This window comes from Protopterus annectens, chromosome 7.part0, assembly GCF_019279795.1.
Source record: "Protopterus annectens isolate FY-2018-M chromosome 7.part0, PAN1.0, whole genome shotgun sequence".
NCBI lineage: Eukaryota > Metazoa > Chordata > Ceratodontiformes > Protopteridae > Protopterus > Protopterus annectens.
This window is the reverse complement of record NC_056739.1, coordinates 688,085,435-688,104,549: the sequence shown is the minus strand read 5'-3', so window position 1 is coordinate 688,104,549 and position 19,115 is coordinate 688,085,435. Positions and strand designations below refer to the sequence as shown.

At 39.9% G+C, this 19,115-nt stretch overlaps 1 protein-coding gene across 1 annotated transcript in view; it reads right to left on the bottom strand.

Moving 5' to 3' along the window:
* LOC122806635 (cholesterol transporter ABCA5-like) overlaps window positions 1-19,115 on the bottom strand; it is a 1,155,982-nt gene that overhangs the window by 742,457 nt on the left and 394,410 nt on the right. The window contains exon 12 of the mRNA XM_044077221.1: window positions 15,638-15,808. Within this exon, the coding sequence (XP_043933156.1) occupies window positions 15,638-15,808 (171 nt within the window). The remainder of the gene's footprint in view (window positions 1-15,637; window positions 15,809-19,115) is intronic.

Below are 19,115 nucleotides of genomic sequence, written 5' to 3'. Positions count from 1 at the left end.
ATTGTGGAGCCAATGGTCTTTTGACTTTTATAAGAGAGAAAAGTGCAAGATTTATTTGCTGTTTTGGCAAATAGGTTTGGAAGTGAAGTGTAGTAGGGTACAACTGTAGTGGATGATATGGCAAATGCTTTTGATAATTTATGTTATGAGGTTATTGTTTATACTTTAAGGGAGCATGGATATAAGGCTAGGATTGTGAAGCGTTTGTGAGGGCGGTGTATTATAAGTCATATGTGATTCCTATTGTATTAGGTGGCTAAATAGATGGACCAGGATGATGACTGGGGTGAACTAAAAGAGTTCTTTCACTCCTGTGCTATATGGTTTGAAGGTGACTGTAGTGATCGAAAAAGTGAAACCGACAATGACAGAGTCACAGCGGATACTGGAGCAAGGGATTATCATTAATGTTTTCAGCTATACCGATGACATTTTATATGTTGCTTACACTATAAACAGGCAGGTGATGTCTTACAATAAGTAATAGGTGAGACTTAATTTGAAATTAATTAGGTTTTGGTGGGAAGGGTATATTGAGGGTAGTGGGCTTTTTATGATGAGCTGGAGGTATTAGGTATGAAAGAATGGAGATGAAGAAGAGTTTGTGGGAGAAGTTGTTACAGGAAATAAAGGGGACATGCAATATATGGAAAGGATAGGACATATTTATTAGGAAGAAGGAGTAAATAAGAAAAACATGGGTATTTGGCACAAGTGTATCCTTTCCTAGAAGAGACAGAGATGAAAATTATTAAGATGTCTTTTTTAGTTATCTTGGGTTCAGGAATTATTTGTCTAGATGTTGCAATATATTTTCGTGTACAAGAGTCTGATCAATTTCCATCTGGTTCACTTCCTAATCCACACAATTACCACCTCCCTCCACATATTGCATATAACTTTCATTGTACTGAGTTTTGCTGAATTTACTACCTCTTGTCGATTGTCTTGTCTTGTGTGTCTGAGTAAGATGATGTGGCTTGGATGTTCATTTAAGTAGTTTATTACACACAAACACATCAGGATGGATGGCAGGAACATTAAACTTAAATGAACTAACTGACTGACTGCTACACTCATACATGCTTTCACTTTTGCTGCTCACTCAAAATGGCATTCTTGCTTGCACATGCTCAGTACTTATATGCACATGCCCACTGACTCGAATGCTTCTTAAAGATGCATCATGTGCTCTGATATACATCCTCCCTCTTTTGACTAAGCTGTCTCATATTGGCAATGACAATTGACTAGACATGCAATTATACAGCCAACAATAAACAAAACAACAATTATGTCCAGGTTGCTGTGGATCTGGTATTAGGTCTTGAAATAATGGGAAGAAACTGAGGGTAATGCTGCTCAATGCCAGAAGTCTAAATCTCAAAATGCACGCACTCGAGGCCCTTCTCAGTATGGAGAACATCGATGTCTGTGCTGTAACTGAAACCTGGTTCAAGGCTCCTGAGAGCACCCCGGCACTATTAGGTTTTACCTCATATCATGCCCGCCCCAAAACCCGGACCACACCACAAAAGGAGGGGGTGTATCCATATTCATAAAGGATACCCACACCTCCAGGTTGGTGGCAACACATGAAGCTTCGGAAACCATCCAGGTGCAACTAACCATAGGCAAAACTGCTCTACAAATTGTAGCATGCTACAGGCCACCCTCTCAAACTCAGGAACCCCACACAGCCTTCCTGAAGACACTGGAAGGTATAAATATATCTCCAAACACCATCATATTGGGTGACTTCAACTACCCGAATATAGACTGGGAACATTACTCAAGCCCTAACTTTCTAGCCCAACGGTTCCTGGAGTTCATAAATTCAAATGCCATGGAACAGCTAGTCACTGTTCCCACGAGAGGAGAAAATATACTGGATCTCATTGTCACAAACATGGGGACAAAATGCTCCACACCGGAGGTATGTCCCTCATTGGTGAGATCTGATCATAAACTAATCTCACTGGAAATCCACATCCCGCCCCCACCCCAAACAAAAAAGACCACAGTGAAGAACTTCTCTAAAGCAAACTTCACACTACTCAAGACTGGTGTGGTATCCTTCAAGGCCCCTGAGCCAGTGGAAACCACAACCCAAGCTGCGGAAGCCCTTACAAATGCCTTCTATGAACACCTCCAGGACTGCATGGATCAGGCAATCCCAAATAAAACCAAGACTCTTTCCACAAAGGGCAAACGTCCAGTCTGGTGGACCCCAGCCATTAACAAACTTTACAATAAGAGGAGAAAGCTATTACATGATAGAACAAAATCCATAAAGGGAAGTCACCCCTGATCATTCTTAGTAAAAAATACGAGCACTCATAAAATCAACTAAGGCCAATTTTGAGAGAAAAATTGCCATGGATTCAAAGGACAATCATAAGGCCTTTTTCAGCTATGTTAGAAACCTGGGTGGAAACTCCCAGATATGCTCAGAATTAGTCCAAAATGATACAAAAATCACTGAACCCACAGACATTGCCAACATACTGGCAGACAGGTTCAGTGCAAACTCACTCCCCCCAAAGGAGAGATAACTATCCCAGCCGAGTGTAGCCTCCCAGACATCTCAAATGCACAGGTGAAAGCTGCTCTCTCTAAAGCTAAAACACAGCATCAATGGGACCGGATGATGTCCCCGGCTGTGTGCTACACGAGCTAAATGAGGAATTAAACCCGCACATAAGGCAGCTGTTTAATCTCAGCCTTACCACAGGATACGTGCCCAAGGAGTGGCGACGGCAACTGTGGTCCCACTCCACAAAGGCGGCGCCCACGGACCCTGGAAATTACCGCCCATAAGCTTAACAAGTCTAGTCTCCAAAGCTATGGAGAGGATCATAATGGAGCTCATAAACAAAGATATAGGGGACTTGCAGACATTGGACCTGACCCAGTTTAACCGTCAAGGGAAGATCATGCCTTTTGAACTTGGTCGACTTCTTCAAACAGTCACCAAGGCCATTGATGAGGGAAAGGCAGTCCATACAGCCTACCTTGACCTTACACAATACCCACTCGGTATTGTAGAAAAACTACCAGCTTAAATGTAAACCCATATGTCACAAGATGAGTTGCAAACTGGCTTAAGGACAGAACCCACAGGGTTAGAGTTGCTGGCGCTATGTCAGACTCCAAGCCGGTCACAAGTGGTGTCCCACAGGTCGCTCGTCCTTGGCCCCTATTGTTCGGCATCTACTTCTCAGAAGTACAGGCCAACATGGGAGGACTTTGCTGACAAAGTTTGCAGACGACTGCAAACTGGGCCATAGTGGAAAATGCATCGGACACGGATATCCTTCAGAAGGGACTCACGGAAACAGATAGCTGGCGCCAGAGCCATGGCCTGAAGTTAAACGCCAAAAATGTATAGTCATACCGGAAAAACAAGGTAACCCCAAGCTACCATATAGGTGGCAATCCACTAAGCACAGAAGAGGTTATCAGGGACCTGGGGACCCAGGTTGACAGTGGCCTTTCTTTTGACACTCACGTTGCTAAAGTGGTTAGAAAGACCTTCTACATTGCCCACCTGATCATGAAGGGATTCACATCCAGATCTAGTGAGGTCATTGTTCCCCTGTACTCTTCACTTATCAGACCAATGATCAAGTACAATGCCCCATTCGGGATGTATCTCACCCGACATCTGCAGCAATTGGAGAGACCCCAAAAGTTCCTCACCAAAAGGATAAAGGGACTCCAAAATCTGTCATATGCTACCAGATTGAAGAAACTCCAGCTCTATTCAGTCGCATACCGTCTGCTCAGAGGTGACATGTGCCTGACATACAAGGCCATGTCCAACCCGGAATTAATGGACATGCTCCACCTCAAAAAAGCCAAATCCACCAAAACCACTAGTGCAAGCGACTTAAACCTTAGCACGGATATAAATAGGACGTGCTGGAGGGATAGATTTATCACTCAGAGACTCCCCATGCTGTGGAATAAAATCCCGGTCCATGTGAGGCAGAGCACCTCGCTGACTCTGTTCAAGAGAAATCTTGACCTGTGGATGGGAGATCGGAATCATCTCTGTGTCACTGCTGGACAGAGGCACAACAAACTAATGGGCACAGTATTTTTCATATAAGGAAAAATTTGGGCTAGGCTTATAAATGCCTTAGGGCAGATAGCCTAGTATAAACCTATGAACCTATGAAATATGACCTGACCTCATAATATAATAGTTAGAACTGGGTTTAGCAACAGGAACAGTCACTGGGGAATATTCTACTTCAGGATGTCAGGGACATCTTCCGAAACAGGAAGAAAAGATGGAATGTTCTCTGGAAAAGGAACACTGGATAAATCACTATGAGAATTAGAGTCTTTATTACAGATAAGATGCTGTAACACTGACTCGGACACCGGTAATAAATGTTTTTGATTCCACCGAAATTCCATTCCCTGTGATTCCATGATGTATGAACTTGGTTCTTCACACAAACTTTTCACAAGTCCAATCTGATCAAATCCTTTTGCTGTCTGCATCCTCATTATCTCTCCTTCTTCTAAAGGATTGAGAGGTTTGCTGGTCTTATAATAGTAGGACTTTTGGGACAAATGCTTTTTAGAAGTTGGGCTTTTACTACTTTGTTGTTTTAGCACATGGAACCAACAAAATGTTACTGATTGGCAATGTGGTTCTGGTTGTCCTTGACATAAGTCTCTGGGCAGGTGAACCAAGTAAATTATCACGAGGAATGTTTCTGAGATTAAGCAAGTTTAGACAAACATCAGTATTGTCACGTTTGGATCTCTAACAGCTGTTTTGCACTTCAAACTGCACATTCAGCCAACCCGTTTGATTATGGGTATTCAGGACTACTCATAATATGAACAAAGTCCCACGTTTCAGCAAATCTTTTAAACTGCTGACTTGTAAACTGTGCACCATTGTCAGAAATGACTCTGTGTGGACTGCCATGGACAGAAAAGTGTCTCTTCAACTTAATAATGACAGTATTGGACATTAGATTAGCAAGTAGGTCAATTTCAAACCAGTTTGAGTAAGAGTCTACTAACATCAAGTAATGTTGACCATTCCACTCAAAGATATCTGTAGTTACTGCCGACCAAATTAGTTCAGTAATCTGACTTAACTGAAGTGGTTCTTTTAGTTGATGTGGTTTAGTACTATTACAATCAGAACAAGAAGAAAGTATTTCCTAAATATCTTTTGACATAGAAGGCCAAAATACTACTCTTCTCAACCTTCTTTTAGCAGAATCAGTTCCTGGGTGGCCATGATGCAAGATCTTAATATACTCTTGTTACAAGGATTTTGGAACAATCACTTTTGGACCTTTCACGATAATACCACTGTCTGACAAAATCTCGTCTCTGTAAGGAAAATGCTGTTGCAAATCTACTGGTAAACAAGATTTTTTGAAGGCCATCCTTGACTGATAAAGTGGTTAAGCTTCTGGAGAATTAGATCTGAAGCTGTGCGAGTTCTAAACTCATAAAGATGTGTGGAAGAAAAATTTCTCACTTCCATGACCTCAAAATCAGGTTGCTCATTCTCATGCAGTTCAGTGTTTTTTCTGAGTGATCAGGATAAAGTATAAGCAAGATAAAGAAGTTTGCCTTTTGTGTAAACAAGATTGAAATTGTACTTTTGCAGCTTGAGCAACATGTATTGCAATTTCACTGGTGTGAATGTTATGTGCATTGGCTTTCTCAAAATAGTGACTAGAGATTGGTGGTCAGTTTCGATCTTGATAGGTCAGCTATAAATATAATAATGGAACTTCAAACATGCAAACACATTTGCCAAGAGCTCTTTCTCATTTTAGGTATACTGCATCTCAGTTTGGGTTAGAGTTCTCGATGCATAGGCTACTGGTCTACCCACTTGAAGAATGACTGCACCAAGACCACACTTAGAAGCATCACAGGAAAGAGTTACTGGTTTGTGAACAGCATAGTATCTTAAAGTGGGTAGAGTGGCAATTTTCTGTTTCACGACATCAAATGCTCTTTGGTGGTGTTTTGACCAGGACCAGGTTACATCTTTGCCTGTCAGCTCTCTGAGTGGTGCTGAAAGTTACTGAAGTCTGGGATGAATTTGCCTAAATAGTTGATCATGCCAAGAAAATGTTGTAAGGCTTGTACATTGTCTGGAGCTGGCATCTCAAGAATTGCTGCTGCTTGGAAGGATCTGGTTGTAAGCCTGAGATGGCAAACAAATAGCCCACATAAGTCAGCCTGAATTTACATTTCCGAGGATTCAGCTTAAGATTCACTTGACAAGCTCATTCCTGCAAGAATTTTACAGATGTTTCTTTCATGTTTGACTTCACCATTGCCTTCTAGAAGAATATCATCTACTATTATAGCACATGGATAGCCAGAAAACATTTGTTTCATAGCATTTTGAAAGACTTCACTGGCAGAATTTATTCCAAATGGCATTCTGAGAAATCTGTACCTTCCAAATGGTGCACCTGATGTGGTTAGCAATAAAGATTTCTGATCAAGCAAAATTTGCCAAAATGAACTTTTTACATCTAATACAGAAAAAAACAGTGGCATTTGGCATGAGGGCAGCAACTTCCTCAACTGTGCGCATTGGATGATGAGGTTGTTTTAGTGCTTTGTTCAAATCTCTTGGATCAATACATATTCTAATATTAGCTGAGCTTTTCTTGTGAGCTTCTACAATGGAAGATACCCATTCAGTTGGTTCTTCTACTGGACAAATTACTTCTAGCTGCACCTTTCTGTCTAAGTCAGTTTTGACCCTATTCTGCATAGTCACTGGTGCTTTCCATGCTGGCCTCATGACTGGGCTTACCTCATGATCTAACTTCATGGGGTACACAACTCGGAGTTTGCCTAGTTTGTCTGCGAAAATATCAGCATATTCAGAAAAAATTGCTGGGGTGAAATTTGAGCTGTTATCATTCAAACCTACATGGCGGACTTCTTTTTTAAATGAAAGCAGTCCCATTTTTAAACTGTCTTTGAGGCCTAATAATGACAGCACATGTCTCTAACTACGTAAAACTGCAAGTCATAGCTGTTCCCAGCAGAGTAACATGAAAGCACTACTGAGCCTTCGGTTTGAATTTCTTTACCACCATAAGCAACAAGCTTTGCATACTTTGCCAAATGAAGTTGTTCTCCTGCTTTTACTCTAGCAGATGTTTCTGCTGACATTGCCCTTTGAGCCAGTATCTACTTTGAGCTCTATGGGTTTCCCATTAATCTGAACAGTACAAAAATGTTGTTCTTTGCCCACAAATGTATTGCACTGACTGTTTCACCAAGCACAGACAGACCATCAACATAAAAAGTAGGGTTGCAGCTTTCTAATTAATCAACTTGCCTCTTTGTATGCACTCTTTTAATAAAAGAATGAGCTTTGTTTTATTTACAAAGCCTTTTGAAATGAATCCACATTTTACATTTGTGGCACTGCTGACCAAAAGCTAAGCACTTTTCTCATTTGGGTTCATGGTTTCCACCACAATTATGACAGATGACTATGAGGCTAGCTACAGGTTTTGCTGAGTCACTCCTGTGCTTTGCTGAATGTAGCCTAAGCACCACTGAAGCTGCTCTGGATTTTACTGGAGCTGCCAAACCTTTAGGCCTGTATCTTTTAACCTCATGCTGCATACTATCTACATTAGCTTTGGAAGGCACTGAAAGCATGCATTTCTCATTTGTAAGCATATTTGTCTGCTTTTCTGTAAGCTCGTATATCTGACAAATCTCAATGGCCTTATGTAACATTAAATCACTGTCTTGAAACAGTCTTTCCCACTGCATCATTATTAACACCACACATAGGCCTGTTCTTTATCAACTCATTTCTCAGATCACCAAATCTGCATGTTTTAGCCCTATTTCTCAAGTCGGTTATATATTATTATTTATTTACATTTGTTGACTGGGAATGTCCGACTGGACGCAGGTCCATTTTCAGCGGAGGCCTGGGGAAAAAAGCTCCACAAATTAAAATATTACAGACATAGTTACAGATTAAGAATCCTAGCAATTAAAATATTACAAACATAGTTACAGATGAAGAACATAGTACATTCAGTAGATAACTAGCATCTGTTCTATCCACAAAGTCATAGCAGATATTAACAATTGTTACAACAAGAAGTTACTGCCATATAATAAGTAGACAGGCATGGAAGTATCAGGGCTTGCTGTAATCAAAGGTAGTTTGTGGGGTGGAAGAGAGGTAGAGGGTAGATGGAGTGGGAGAAGTTAGAGGGGAGAGTTACAAGGGCATAGTCAGCATGTTTTTAGGTGTGCTTTAAGTAAAGCTTTGAAGTGGGTGCATGATGGTAGAGACGTTATTGTGGGGGGAGGGGTTCCATAATTTGGCTATAGTGCTGGAGAATAGTGCTTCTCCAGCAGTGTTATTGGCTCTAGTAACCTGTAATTGATTTTTGTTGCTGGATCGTAGTGGTCTGGTGGTGAGATAGGGTTGGAGTAGATACTGGAGGGATGGGTCCTTTAGAGGATGGTTAACCAGTTTGTGGGTGAGTGTGAGTTGATACCATTGAAGGAGGTAAGGGAGTTCTAGCCAGCCTAGTTTAGTAAGTGAGAGACAGTGATGACTGTGGTAGGATGCCCGGTGGCGAATTTGGCGATTTTGTTGTAGCAGATCTCGAGTTTATTTAGATCGCATTGCTTTAGGTTGGTATATATTGGAGAGGCATAAAGTAGGGTGGAAATAAGGTGCAAATTTGCAACTGAAATCCTAGCTACTTTGTTGAGGAGTTGCTTATTTCTGTATAAGGCTCCTAGTTTTTGGTGGACTTTGTTTATGGTCATAGATATGTGAATGTCAAATTTGAGATTGTTGTCTATTTCAACTCCTAGCAATTTGGTGTGATCTGTTGGGTGGATAGTGGTGTTGTCTTTTGCTGTGGTGTTAAAGTGAGAGTTGTTTTGAGTATGTTTGGTGGGTTCAAAGATGAGGAGTTTAGTTTTGTTTGGGTTGAGTATTAACTGGGCATCGGATAGCCAAGTTTCAATAGATGGAAAGGCATGCTGTGTGACCTTATGCAGTTTGGGTAGGGACTGGGTGGATCAGATGATGGTTGAGTCATCTGCATATTGTATGAGTGTGCCATGTTTGGTGGCAGAGGCTAGATTATTGGTGAAAATAGAGAAGAGTAGGGGTCCAAGGATGGATCCTTGGGGAACACCAATAGAGACAGGTAGTTGGGGAGATATGTAATTTTGCCATACAACAGATTGCTGGCAGTCAGACAGGTAACGTTGAAACCAGTTGGTGACTGATTGAGAAAAGGATAGGTTATTGAGTACAGAGAGGAGTTGTTTGTGCGGGGCCATGTCAAATGCTTTAAACAGGTCTAGGAAAGTAGCAGGAGAGATGGCCATTGTTTTTATGGTGAAGGATAGTGTTAGTAAAAGAGAGTAAGGCAGTGGTGGTGCTATGGTTTGGTCAGAAACCATGCTGAGTATTAGAAATGAGGTTGTTAGTAAGGAGGTAGTCTGAGATTTGAGAGTGAATGCATCTCTCTAGTATTTTGGAGAGTGGAGATAGAATTGCTATGGGGCGGTAGTTGGTTAGTTCTGTGGAGGAGCCGCCTTTGTGAAGGGGAATTATGTGTGATATTTTCCATAGTGTAGGGACATAGCATTCTGACAGAGATCGGTTAATCAAGATGGATACTGGGTAGGCTAGGGCATCAGCTGCAATTTGTAGGAATTCACTTGGGAGGCTGTCTACTGCTAATTTTGTGGGTTTAAGTTTAGTTAAGAGTTTTCTTATGTTGGAGGTAGGAATGGGAGAAAATGAGAAGAGTGTGGGGAGATTACTGGGTGAAGGTGTGGGGTGTAGGGGAGGGGGGGTTGTGTTGTCTATCTAGTGATAGTACGGTTTGTGTGAAGTGTGTGTTGAATGAGGTAGCAATAGTTTCTGAGGAGTGAGGAATGTTAGGTGTAGGGGTATTGATTTTACCTGGATGGAGGATGGAGTTTATGGAGGTCCAGAATTGTTTGGGGTTGTGTTGGGAGGAGTTGAGGGCAGACTGGTAGTATTGGATTTTGTCCTCCTTTATTAGCTTTTTGACTCTACTGCGTAGTTCTAGGAATTTCTGTCTAGCTGAGCGGGTTTTGGTTTTGCGCCAGTGTTCCCAGGCTTTATCTCGGGTTTTCATTTCTGACCTAGTGGTTTTCTGTAGCCATGGGGAGGGGTGGGCTTTGGTTCTGGTAAGTCTTATGGGGGCATGGTTATTTAGGATGCTTACAAAGGTAGTATTGAAAAATTGGACTGCGTCATCTAGGCTGAGGTAATTTAGAGGGTGCCAGTTACATTCTTTGAGGGATGAGATGAATGTGATTGGGTTAAAGTGTAGTTTTTTACGTATTTGACGGAGACGACTGGTTTAACTTGGTATAGGTGTTTTTTGAGTAGGAATGTTGTGGAATGATCACTGAGGCTATCTGATAGGCAGCCTGCTATATAGGACTGGGGAATCTTGCTGACTAGTATCCAATCCAAGGAAGTGTGCTTGTTGGAGTTTTTATTTATTCTGATTGGTGACTGAACTAGTTGGATGAAGCCATGAAGGTTTAGATGCTGGCTTGGATGGTTGCCGCAACACGATTGCCAATCAGTATTGAAGTCACCTAAAATTATGGTCTCTTGAGGGAGATGGTGGGTAGTCCAGCTTAGGAGGTTTTCTAGTGGAGGATATTTTGGCCAGGTGGGAAGTAGCATCCTATTATGTTGATGGTTTTATTTTGGTTTATTTTCAGGTTGGTATATATTATTTCTTCATTGGCAATTTGGGGAGCTGATGAGTTTAGAATCTGGATGTTTAGATGCTGTTTAAATATTATAGCTATACCACCTCCTTTCTTGTCTAGTTGGTCTAGTTTTGGTATGTTGTAACCATTAGGGAGTATTTGCTCACTGGTAATGTGAAGTTTTAGCCAGGTTTCTGTCAGGATGATTATATCTGAGGAGTATAAGTTTATGGTGGCATGGAGTTCACAGACTTTTTTGGCTATACTTCTGATATTTAGGCTTAGCAGAAGGAGGTCATTTGGTTTTCTACTGGCTGGGATTTGGAAGATGTGGTTGTTAGTCTGATTATTAGAAGTGGGGTTGGAGATGGAGGGGCCAGAGTTGGGGTGGATGTCTCCACTGAGGGCAAGTTTTGATATGCATGCGGTTATTAGTTTTATCAGTTTGTGAAAGAATTTGCATTTTATGGAAGTTTTATGATTGGGTGCAGTCGGTAACAGATGTGGTGGGAGGGTTATTTTGTTAACTTGTAGGGATGCATTTAATTTTAGTATTTTAGTTGATAGAATATGTGGGGGATGCATAGGTATGGTTCTTGAGTTAATGGGAGAGGAGCAGAGGGAGGGTGAGTCATGAGTGATGGAGTGAATAGTTGTGGAAGTGGTTGAGTGGAGGGTATAATGGAGTTTTGGTAAGATGTAAGATATGCAAGGAGAGGGTATGCAAAGAGTATAAGTATGGTATGCTTATTCATGTTATCAGAAGAGGAGGGGTAGTAGTGGGAAGAAGGTGGATTTAGAGTTGGGAGTAGTGTTGTGGTTGGTGGTAAAAATGATGGGAGGGGTTTGCTCTAATAAAGGTAGGACCACCGGCGGTGTGTGGAAATTGGGAGCAGAGTGGGGAGCGAAGCAGGCAGAGACCTGTTAGCTGCTCTTAGGAGGGGTTGTGGGCTGGAAAACAATCATATAACAGTGAATACAGGCCTTTATATAACTTCTGTGCTATGCATTTCTAGTGGGGGAGGAGGGTAGGGACTTATTGCAGGAGGAGTCCTGTGGGAGTGATTGACAGGTCTCTCAACCAGATACTGGAAGATGGGCAATTCAAGCAAAAACAAAGAATCAACTGACACAAACTGTAGCTAAGTGATATGGAGAGAGTACCAAGAGAATAGATGAACTGCAGTTAAGTAAATGGCAGTACAGTTCAAGGGGGAACTAAACTAGCACAAGTTATTTCTGGTGTTACTAATTCTGGGGTAGTGCAGTTTAGTTTGGAAGTGGATAGCTATTGCCATACAAAAATAGTCTAATATTGACTGGCCACAGATGAAACTGGGGAAAAAAGCACAGTTGAATGTAAAAGCATAGACAAAAATTTAAAATTTTGCCTTGCTACTCAGAGAGAGGTACAGAAACCAGCAGTGTGTCATCAACTTGAGTCTGAAATGGGGTCTTACAGGATTTGAGTTAGGAAAACTGGTCTAGCTAGACAGGCCTCTGCAAGTGTGCATGCTTTAAACAAAAAAAACTCAGTATATAAAGGCATTAACATTAAGTCTTTATGTTGAAAGTTAAGACATACATTGCATTTAATTTGAAGAAAAGCCGTGCTTGCAGAGAAGCTTTTGTAATATTTTCACTGGAATTGCACTTCAGCAATAGTACTCATTCAAGTTTGGAGGTTGGGGGGGGGGGGGTGCACCTGCATCCCAAGACGTTTAAACAGAACATTTAATTTGAAGAAAAGTCGTGCTTGCAGAGAAGCCTTTGTAATATTTTCACTGGAATTGCACTTCAGCAATAGTACTTATTCAAGTTTGGAGGGTGGGGGGGTGCACCTGCAGCCCAAGACATTTAAACAGATTGCATTTAATTTGAAGAAAAGCCGTGCTTACAGAGAAGCCTTTGTAATATTTTCACTGGAATTGCACTTCAGCAATAGTACTTATTCAAGTTTGGAGGGTGGGGGGTGCACCTGCAGCCCAAGACATTTAAACAGATTGCGTTTAATTTGAAGAAAAGCCATGCTTGCAGAGAAGCCTTTGTAATATTTTCACTGGAATTGCACTTCAGCAATAGTACTTATTCAAGTTTGGAGGGTGGGAGGGTGCACCTGCAGCCCAAGACGTTTAAACAGAGCGAGCACACTTCACAGAGAGGGGAGATGACAGCAGAAATATTAGTGTTGCAAAAGTTTCACCAGGCTTTTGATCGTTTGTGTAAAATAAGTATCTTTCCATTGTAATATTTGTTTGGGGTTGCACATTTCTCTAAATTTGCATTTTAAGCACTCCGGGTCTTCCCGCGTTTCAGCCAGTACCACAATATGACGGCTCACCCCGCTCCTCTAAACACAGCAGGTGCATACACAAATGAATGCTCCCTTTTAATGGCTTCCTAACTAGATAAATGAAGCAGATTGAATGCTTTGTACATGCTTCTTTCTCAGAAAAAGCAGCCTGTATGAAAATATCATACTCTTGCTCATACACTCTCCAATTTTCTGCAATGTTGTTATCAAGCAGAAGTGAAGCGGGTCTGCAAAATCCCTCTGCCATGCCAACAAATTACTTAAAACACAGAGCAGACTTGGCCCTTGTAAATATGTACGAACATGCACACACACCAGGTGCTTGTAATAATATTCAAATGCACAATAATCTTTTTGAAATGACTGTACTTTGTGAAACAACTGTACTGTAATAATACACACACTTGCAAACACTTTGCACATATTGGAAACTTTGAATAGCTTTATTTAATGTAAAAAAGTAATACATTGTGAAAAAAATATGGTCATTTTCCCTTTTTTTATACATTTTATGCAATTTGGATATGTTTCAAATGTTTTTGTAATTATTTAGAATATTTTTATCAATATGTCACAGTTTCTGACATTTTGTTTAATTAGAAATTCGTTTTGAGTGTTTTGAATGCTTTGTTTTATATTTGATGGGTAAAAAATCATTTCATCAAGTTTTAGTACCTGGAAATTTGTTTCTGACCTGTTTGCGAGTCTTTTGAGCAGTAGGGATAATCCACTCCTGTGTATACCTCCATTTCTAAATGTGTGCCTCATGGTTTTGACTTTGGATCCCATTCTGACACCATGTAGCTCATCTTGTGCATCTGAATAAGACAATGAGGCTTGGGTGTTCATTTAAGTAGTTTGTTACATACAAACATCAGGATGGATGGCAGGGACATTAAACTTCAATGAACTGACTGACTGCTACACTCCACTCATACATGCTTTCATTCTGGCTACTCACTCAAAATGGCACTCTTGCTTGTCATGCTCAGTATGCACATGCCCACTGACTGGAATACTTCTTAAAAGTATATCACACACTCTGATCTACACCTCTGGAAGCAGTCACCATTTGTGCTGGCCTCCCATTATCCTTGAATAAATCTAAGTCACCTTCCCATTGTTTCAGCTTAGTAGCCATCCCCTTCCATGCAAATCTCAAAAGAATTTAGATAAACCAGTTATACTGCAGCCACATTCTGAGAGAAATCTAGAACTTTTGCATACATATCAGACACAGTGAAATCTTTAATCACATTTTGCCACACTAACTATTCTTAACATTTGTATCTATGCAAATTAACAATCCAGTGCCTTAGTTTACTTCCTGGTAATTGTTTTCCTACTCTGTGGGCCCTATCCAACTGGTAGTCCAAGTGATGTACTTCGGTCACTTCTTTAATCCAGCACTTCATGAAAGTTATAGGATGTCAGACCTCCTCTCCTTAAACCAAGCTAAGAATCCTTGTTCTTTTCATGACTTCTGCTGCCCAAATCATCACATTTTGCTACTTTCACTTCTGAACCTTGCTTTATTTCTTTAATATCACACTTCAACTTTTGAACCAACTGCTCTTGAACCAGCTGCTCAGTCTGATCTACCCTTGCTCCTACCAGCAACATTGTTTTTAGCAACAGTGAAACTTCACTCCTCACTTTACTCAACTCTGCTCTAAGGGTTCCCATCTCAACAGCTAGATTCTGCATGTAAATTAATATCTGATTTTTTTTTACCTCCATTTACAACACCGACTCCTCTTACCACATGATTCCAGCATCAACAGAAACTCTGTGCTGCCCTTAATTGAAAAATTACAAATAGAAGCTCAAATGTCCCCCTACTGAGGCAGCTAGCAGCAGATCTTTGATACTAAGCAGCCATCTTATTGTACATCTCATCAATTCCTCAGCTATGAAACTAATAACACAAATTAAACAATCACATTAGTTGTAATGAAGAATGTCTAAAAACAATAATAAGCATGTAGAATGGATAACCCCCCAAATTTTGAAGTACCTCATTGTAATGTTTATGGCTTATTTTAACAGGCTGGATAGATTGCAGTCATCGTACGTGCAATAAAGGTCTTGCATTTCCACATGTTATAAGTTTCTATAAAATAACAGTAGGCTATGGTCTGATCTTGCAAATGACTTATTCAGATCACAATAAAAAGCATAACAGTAATGAGCTTAATGACACCAAGTAAGAATACTGACTCCCTCCTCTTGAGTTCCAGTTTCTGTTAAGGATCAAATCTCTCACATTAAATTTTCCAGTATGGCAAAAGGTATAAAACCTATATCTGATCAGATGAAATTTGCCCAGTGAAACTGACAGCACATTTGTCCATAAACCATAAAATCTAAACAAATATATTTTGTAATTAAAAATATGTGAAGACATAAGAACATTGACAATGCTTCTTTCAGATGAGCAACAAAATATTTTTTTCTAAAAACATTCAGCAGAAATCTCATTTACTATGCACACTTAAAGACAAATTAATTAAAACATGTTTAGCCATTGTAAGAAAACAAAAATCTCACCAGCATACAAATAGAGCCAAAGGAGTAGGTTACTGGATAAAATGTCGATAAAATAATTCCTGTTGTGAAAGTTGTAAGACCAAAATAGAGTGGGATATCCATAAGGGATTGCCCACACCAATAGGCAGATGGGAAAAGTCCAGAAATGAACATCTGAGAGTGTGCAGCAACCTAGGTAGGAAAAGCAGAAAATAAAATTATAATTAACTGCCATGAGATGCATTAAACAACTACAATTGTCTTATTATATGGAAAGCAAACTACTGTTATAATCATTGCAAGTTTTCTTTCTTAGCAAAAAAAGTCTACCTGTAACAAATGTATGTAGCTCATTTGTTCTTAGTTTTGTTCTGGAATGAAAATATTCAGTTTTAACAGTCAATCATGGATTTGTGTTCTTTTTTATCATCTTGATTATGGGGGTGTGTGTTATCTAAACACCAGCAGAACAAAACATAACTATGTGACTAGAAAATATGCTTCATTTATATATTTCTTTTATTTAAAGCCATAAAAAGTACAGTTTTAAGTACTTCCTAATATAGTTAATAGTGCCTTCTGTGTGGAGTCTGCATGTCCTCCGCACGGTCGAGTGACGTTTAAAGACATGCAGGTAGGTGCGTGCATAAATGGGTGTGCCTTCTTTGAAGGGTGGGCATCGGGCTGGCACCTCGGCACCGTAAAAATCCACTGCTAATCATTAGCCGAATGGATTTCCACTGTGGCAACCCCTAACTGGGAAAAGCGGGAAGACTTATTAATATAGTTACTGTAACCATGAAATAATTACCTCAGGATATTAAAAATCTTACCAGGAAGTGAGCTCCTCTTCTTATTAGCATGTAGTTTTACTTCCCCGGCTTTGCAATAATTACATATCATAGTGAATCAACAGCATGACTTGTACACCTTGTTCAGGTATTTTTTCATTGCTCTTTAGTTCTTTCGCTATAAATATCTGCTGTGATCCTCAGGGGCAAGTTTCTTTTTCAGGCGTGTAGAAAAAATACTGGCAGAGCAACAGGTAAATGCATGAGTGATGTTAACATTGCAGGCTGTGCACTACAAAGTCATATATGAATTATGGATTTTTTTTATAACAATGGAGAACAATCATTAGCAACAAATGTTATTCCTGGCAGGATACCTAAATGATTATCAGAAAAGTGCACATAGTCTGCAGTTATGTCTCCAGTGAGAAGACAGAGAGAGATTTTTTTTTTTTTTGTTATGGAAAGCATACAACATTTACTTGACCATAATTAAATTATCACAGATATGGCTATTCAGGCTGCAGAATTGCTTGAGTGTAAAAAACAATATAAAATATATTACTTGTTGAATATTTTTTTCACTTTATCATAACTAAATACGTGAGGTATACACACTCAGAAAGAAGAGGCTGGTATTGGGTTGTTGGCTGTGGCAGTAAATGCTGCATGAAAATAAAGGGAAACTACTTGATTACTGTTAAATAATCATAACTATAGGTGTCAGAGGGGAACAATGCATGTACCTGAGAACAAAAAGTTGAAGTACATTAATTTCATCATTAATTCCTTGTCTTTGTTCACAGGTAAACCTTATAGATGTGTGCAGTGCAACACATTAGCAGTTTCTGTTGTGTCAGAAATGTTTTTATTGCCTATGAAATTCTGTATGCATACCACATGTGCATATATGGAAAAATCTTTGTAGCAACATACATGCATAGTATAATATCATACTACTGTGAGCAAATAACTCAGGAAATGTGCATCACCTAGGAAAGGCTGAAAATGAAGGGCTGGAAGCCCACATAATCAGGGACTCTCTTGAAAAGAGGATTTGGGGGGGCTACAGTAGACACTCAAAGTAAGACACATCCAGAGGAAACTGTGAAGCTGTGGAATATCAGAAAAGAAGGACCTGGGGATATTACCTCTGAGTAAAAGGAAAACTACCTTTGGATAACTTTAAAGTAGTTTGGCTAAAATTGTCAGAGGAGAACTGCCTTATTACTGATAGGAGACTTTGGCTAGCAGGTTACAAATTGGGAGTTACTTAGAACTTTGTGTACTTGCTATTTTAATTTCATTTTGGGAAACAGACTTTACATTTATGTTTTCATTGTATACAAATTGTACTTGAATAAGAAAAAGTGCCTCAAGAGTGTTGTGCCTACTACAAAAGCCAGAAAGTAGATACATTTTTTTCGTGGGGGCCAGGCCGGTCCTGTGTGAAAGTAATTGGCATTAATGAAGATGAAATGCAATAGGCAATACTTTGACCATTATTTCTTCCACTTTGAACACATGAACAATTTGAATTGACTATAGTGTGAAAGTAGCTGTAATTGGAGATTGAGATTTAGACTATATGTAAATATAAGGCACACTATATTTCATTGATGATGAGCCGTGGTGGTGCAGCGGTAGCGTTGTCGCCTTACAGCAAGAGGTTCTCCTATTTGATTCTCAGCTGGAGCGCCTTCTGTGTGGAGTCTGCATGTCCTCCCCGTGGTCGAGTGGTGTTTGAAAGACATGCATGAATGGGTGTGCCTTCGTTGAAGGTTGGGCGTCGAGCTGGCACCGTGAAAATCTACTGCCAATCATTAGAGGACCGGAGTTCTGCTGTGGTGACCCCTATCTGGGAAAAGCCAAAAGAAGAACAAACAAACTAGATTTCATTGATGAATGTATAATGGTCATCAGTATGACTTGCCAGAGAGGAGGTGGCGTGTGTACATAAGAGCAAAATAAGTAACTGAACATTAGTGTAACTATTTCTTTCAATTGCTCACTGATATCAAAGCTACAAACACCTCCTTTTGATAACCTCATATTATTCTGGCTGAGTGACAGTCTATGTATGAAAATGACAAACCACTGTTGCCCCTTGATCACAGTTACACAATCACTGATTTGGCTCGAAGGTAGTTTAGGAATATGTGGAGATGGCTAATCTGTTTATCAAAAATAATAATCACAGCTACTTTACGGCACCTATTTATGTGAGTTCTTTAGAGTCAAAGGAGGTACACTCTTATGGGAAAAGGTATTATTTAGATGATTTGAAAAAGGAGATAAAACTAGTATTTGTGGTATTTTAGGAATCCAGTGAAGAAACTCTTGTTTAACCATTCAAACTATTACTTTATTATTAATCTTTTTCTATATCTTTAATGCAAATCTCTTTAGAATAAGTTTTCAACAAATGTGTACTTTCATTTGTTTTCACAGCAGCAAATATATAATGCATAAAATCATAAATAGATTCATAGGTTCATAGGTGTACAGTAGGTGAATGACCACTGGGGCTTTCATAAGCCCAGCCAAGCATCCCATCTGTATCCATCATGTTTATGTGCCTTAGAGGTTATTTTAAGGGGTATACATTAGTTAGAGCAGTATTTATATGCTGCCTCTGTTCATTAGAGACACAGGTGCTAAACCAGAGGAGTATTTCTAATTTCTCATCCACTCATCCAGGTTTCTCT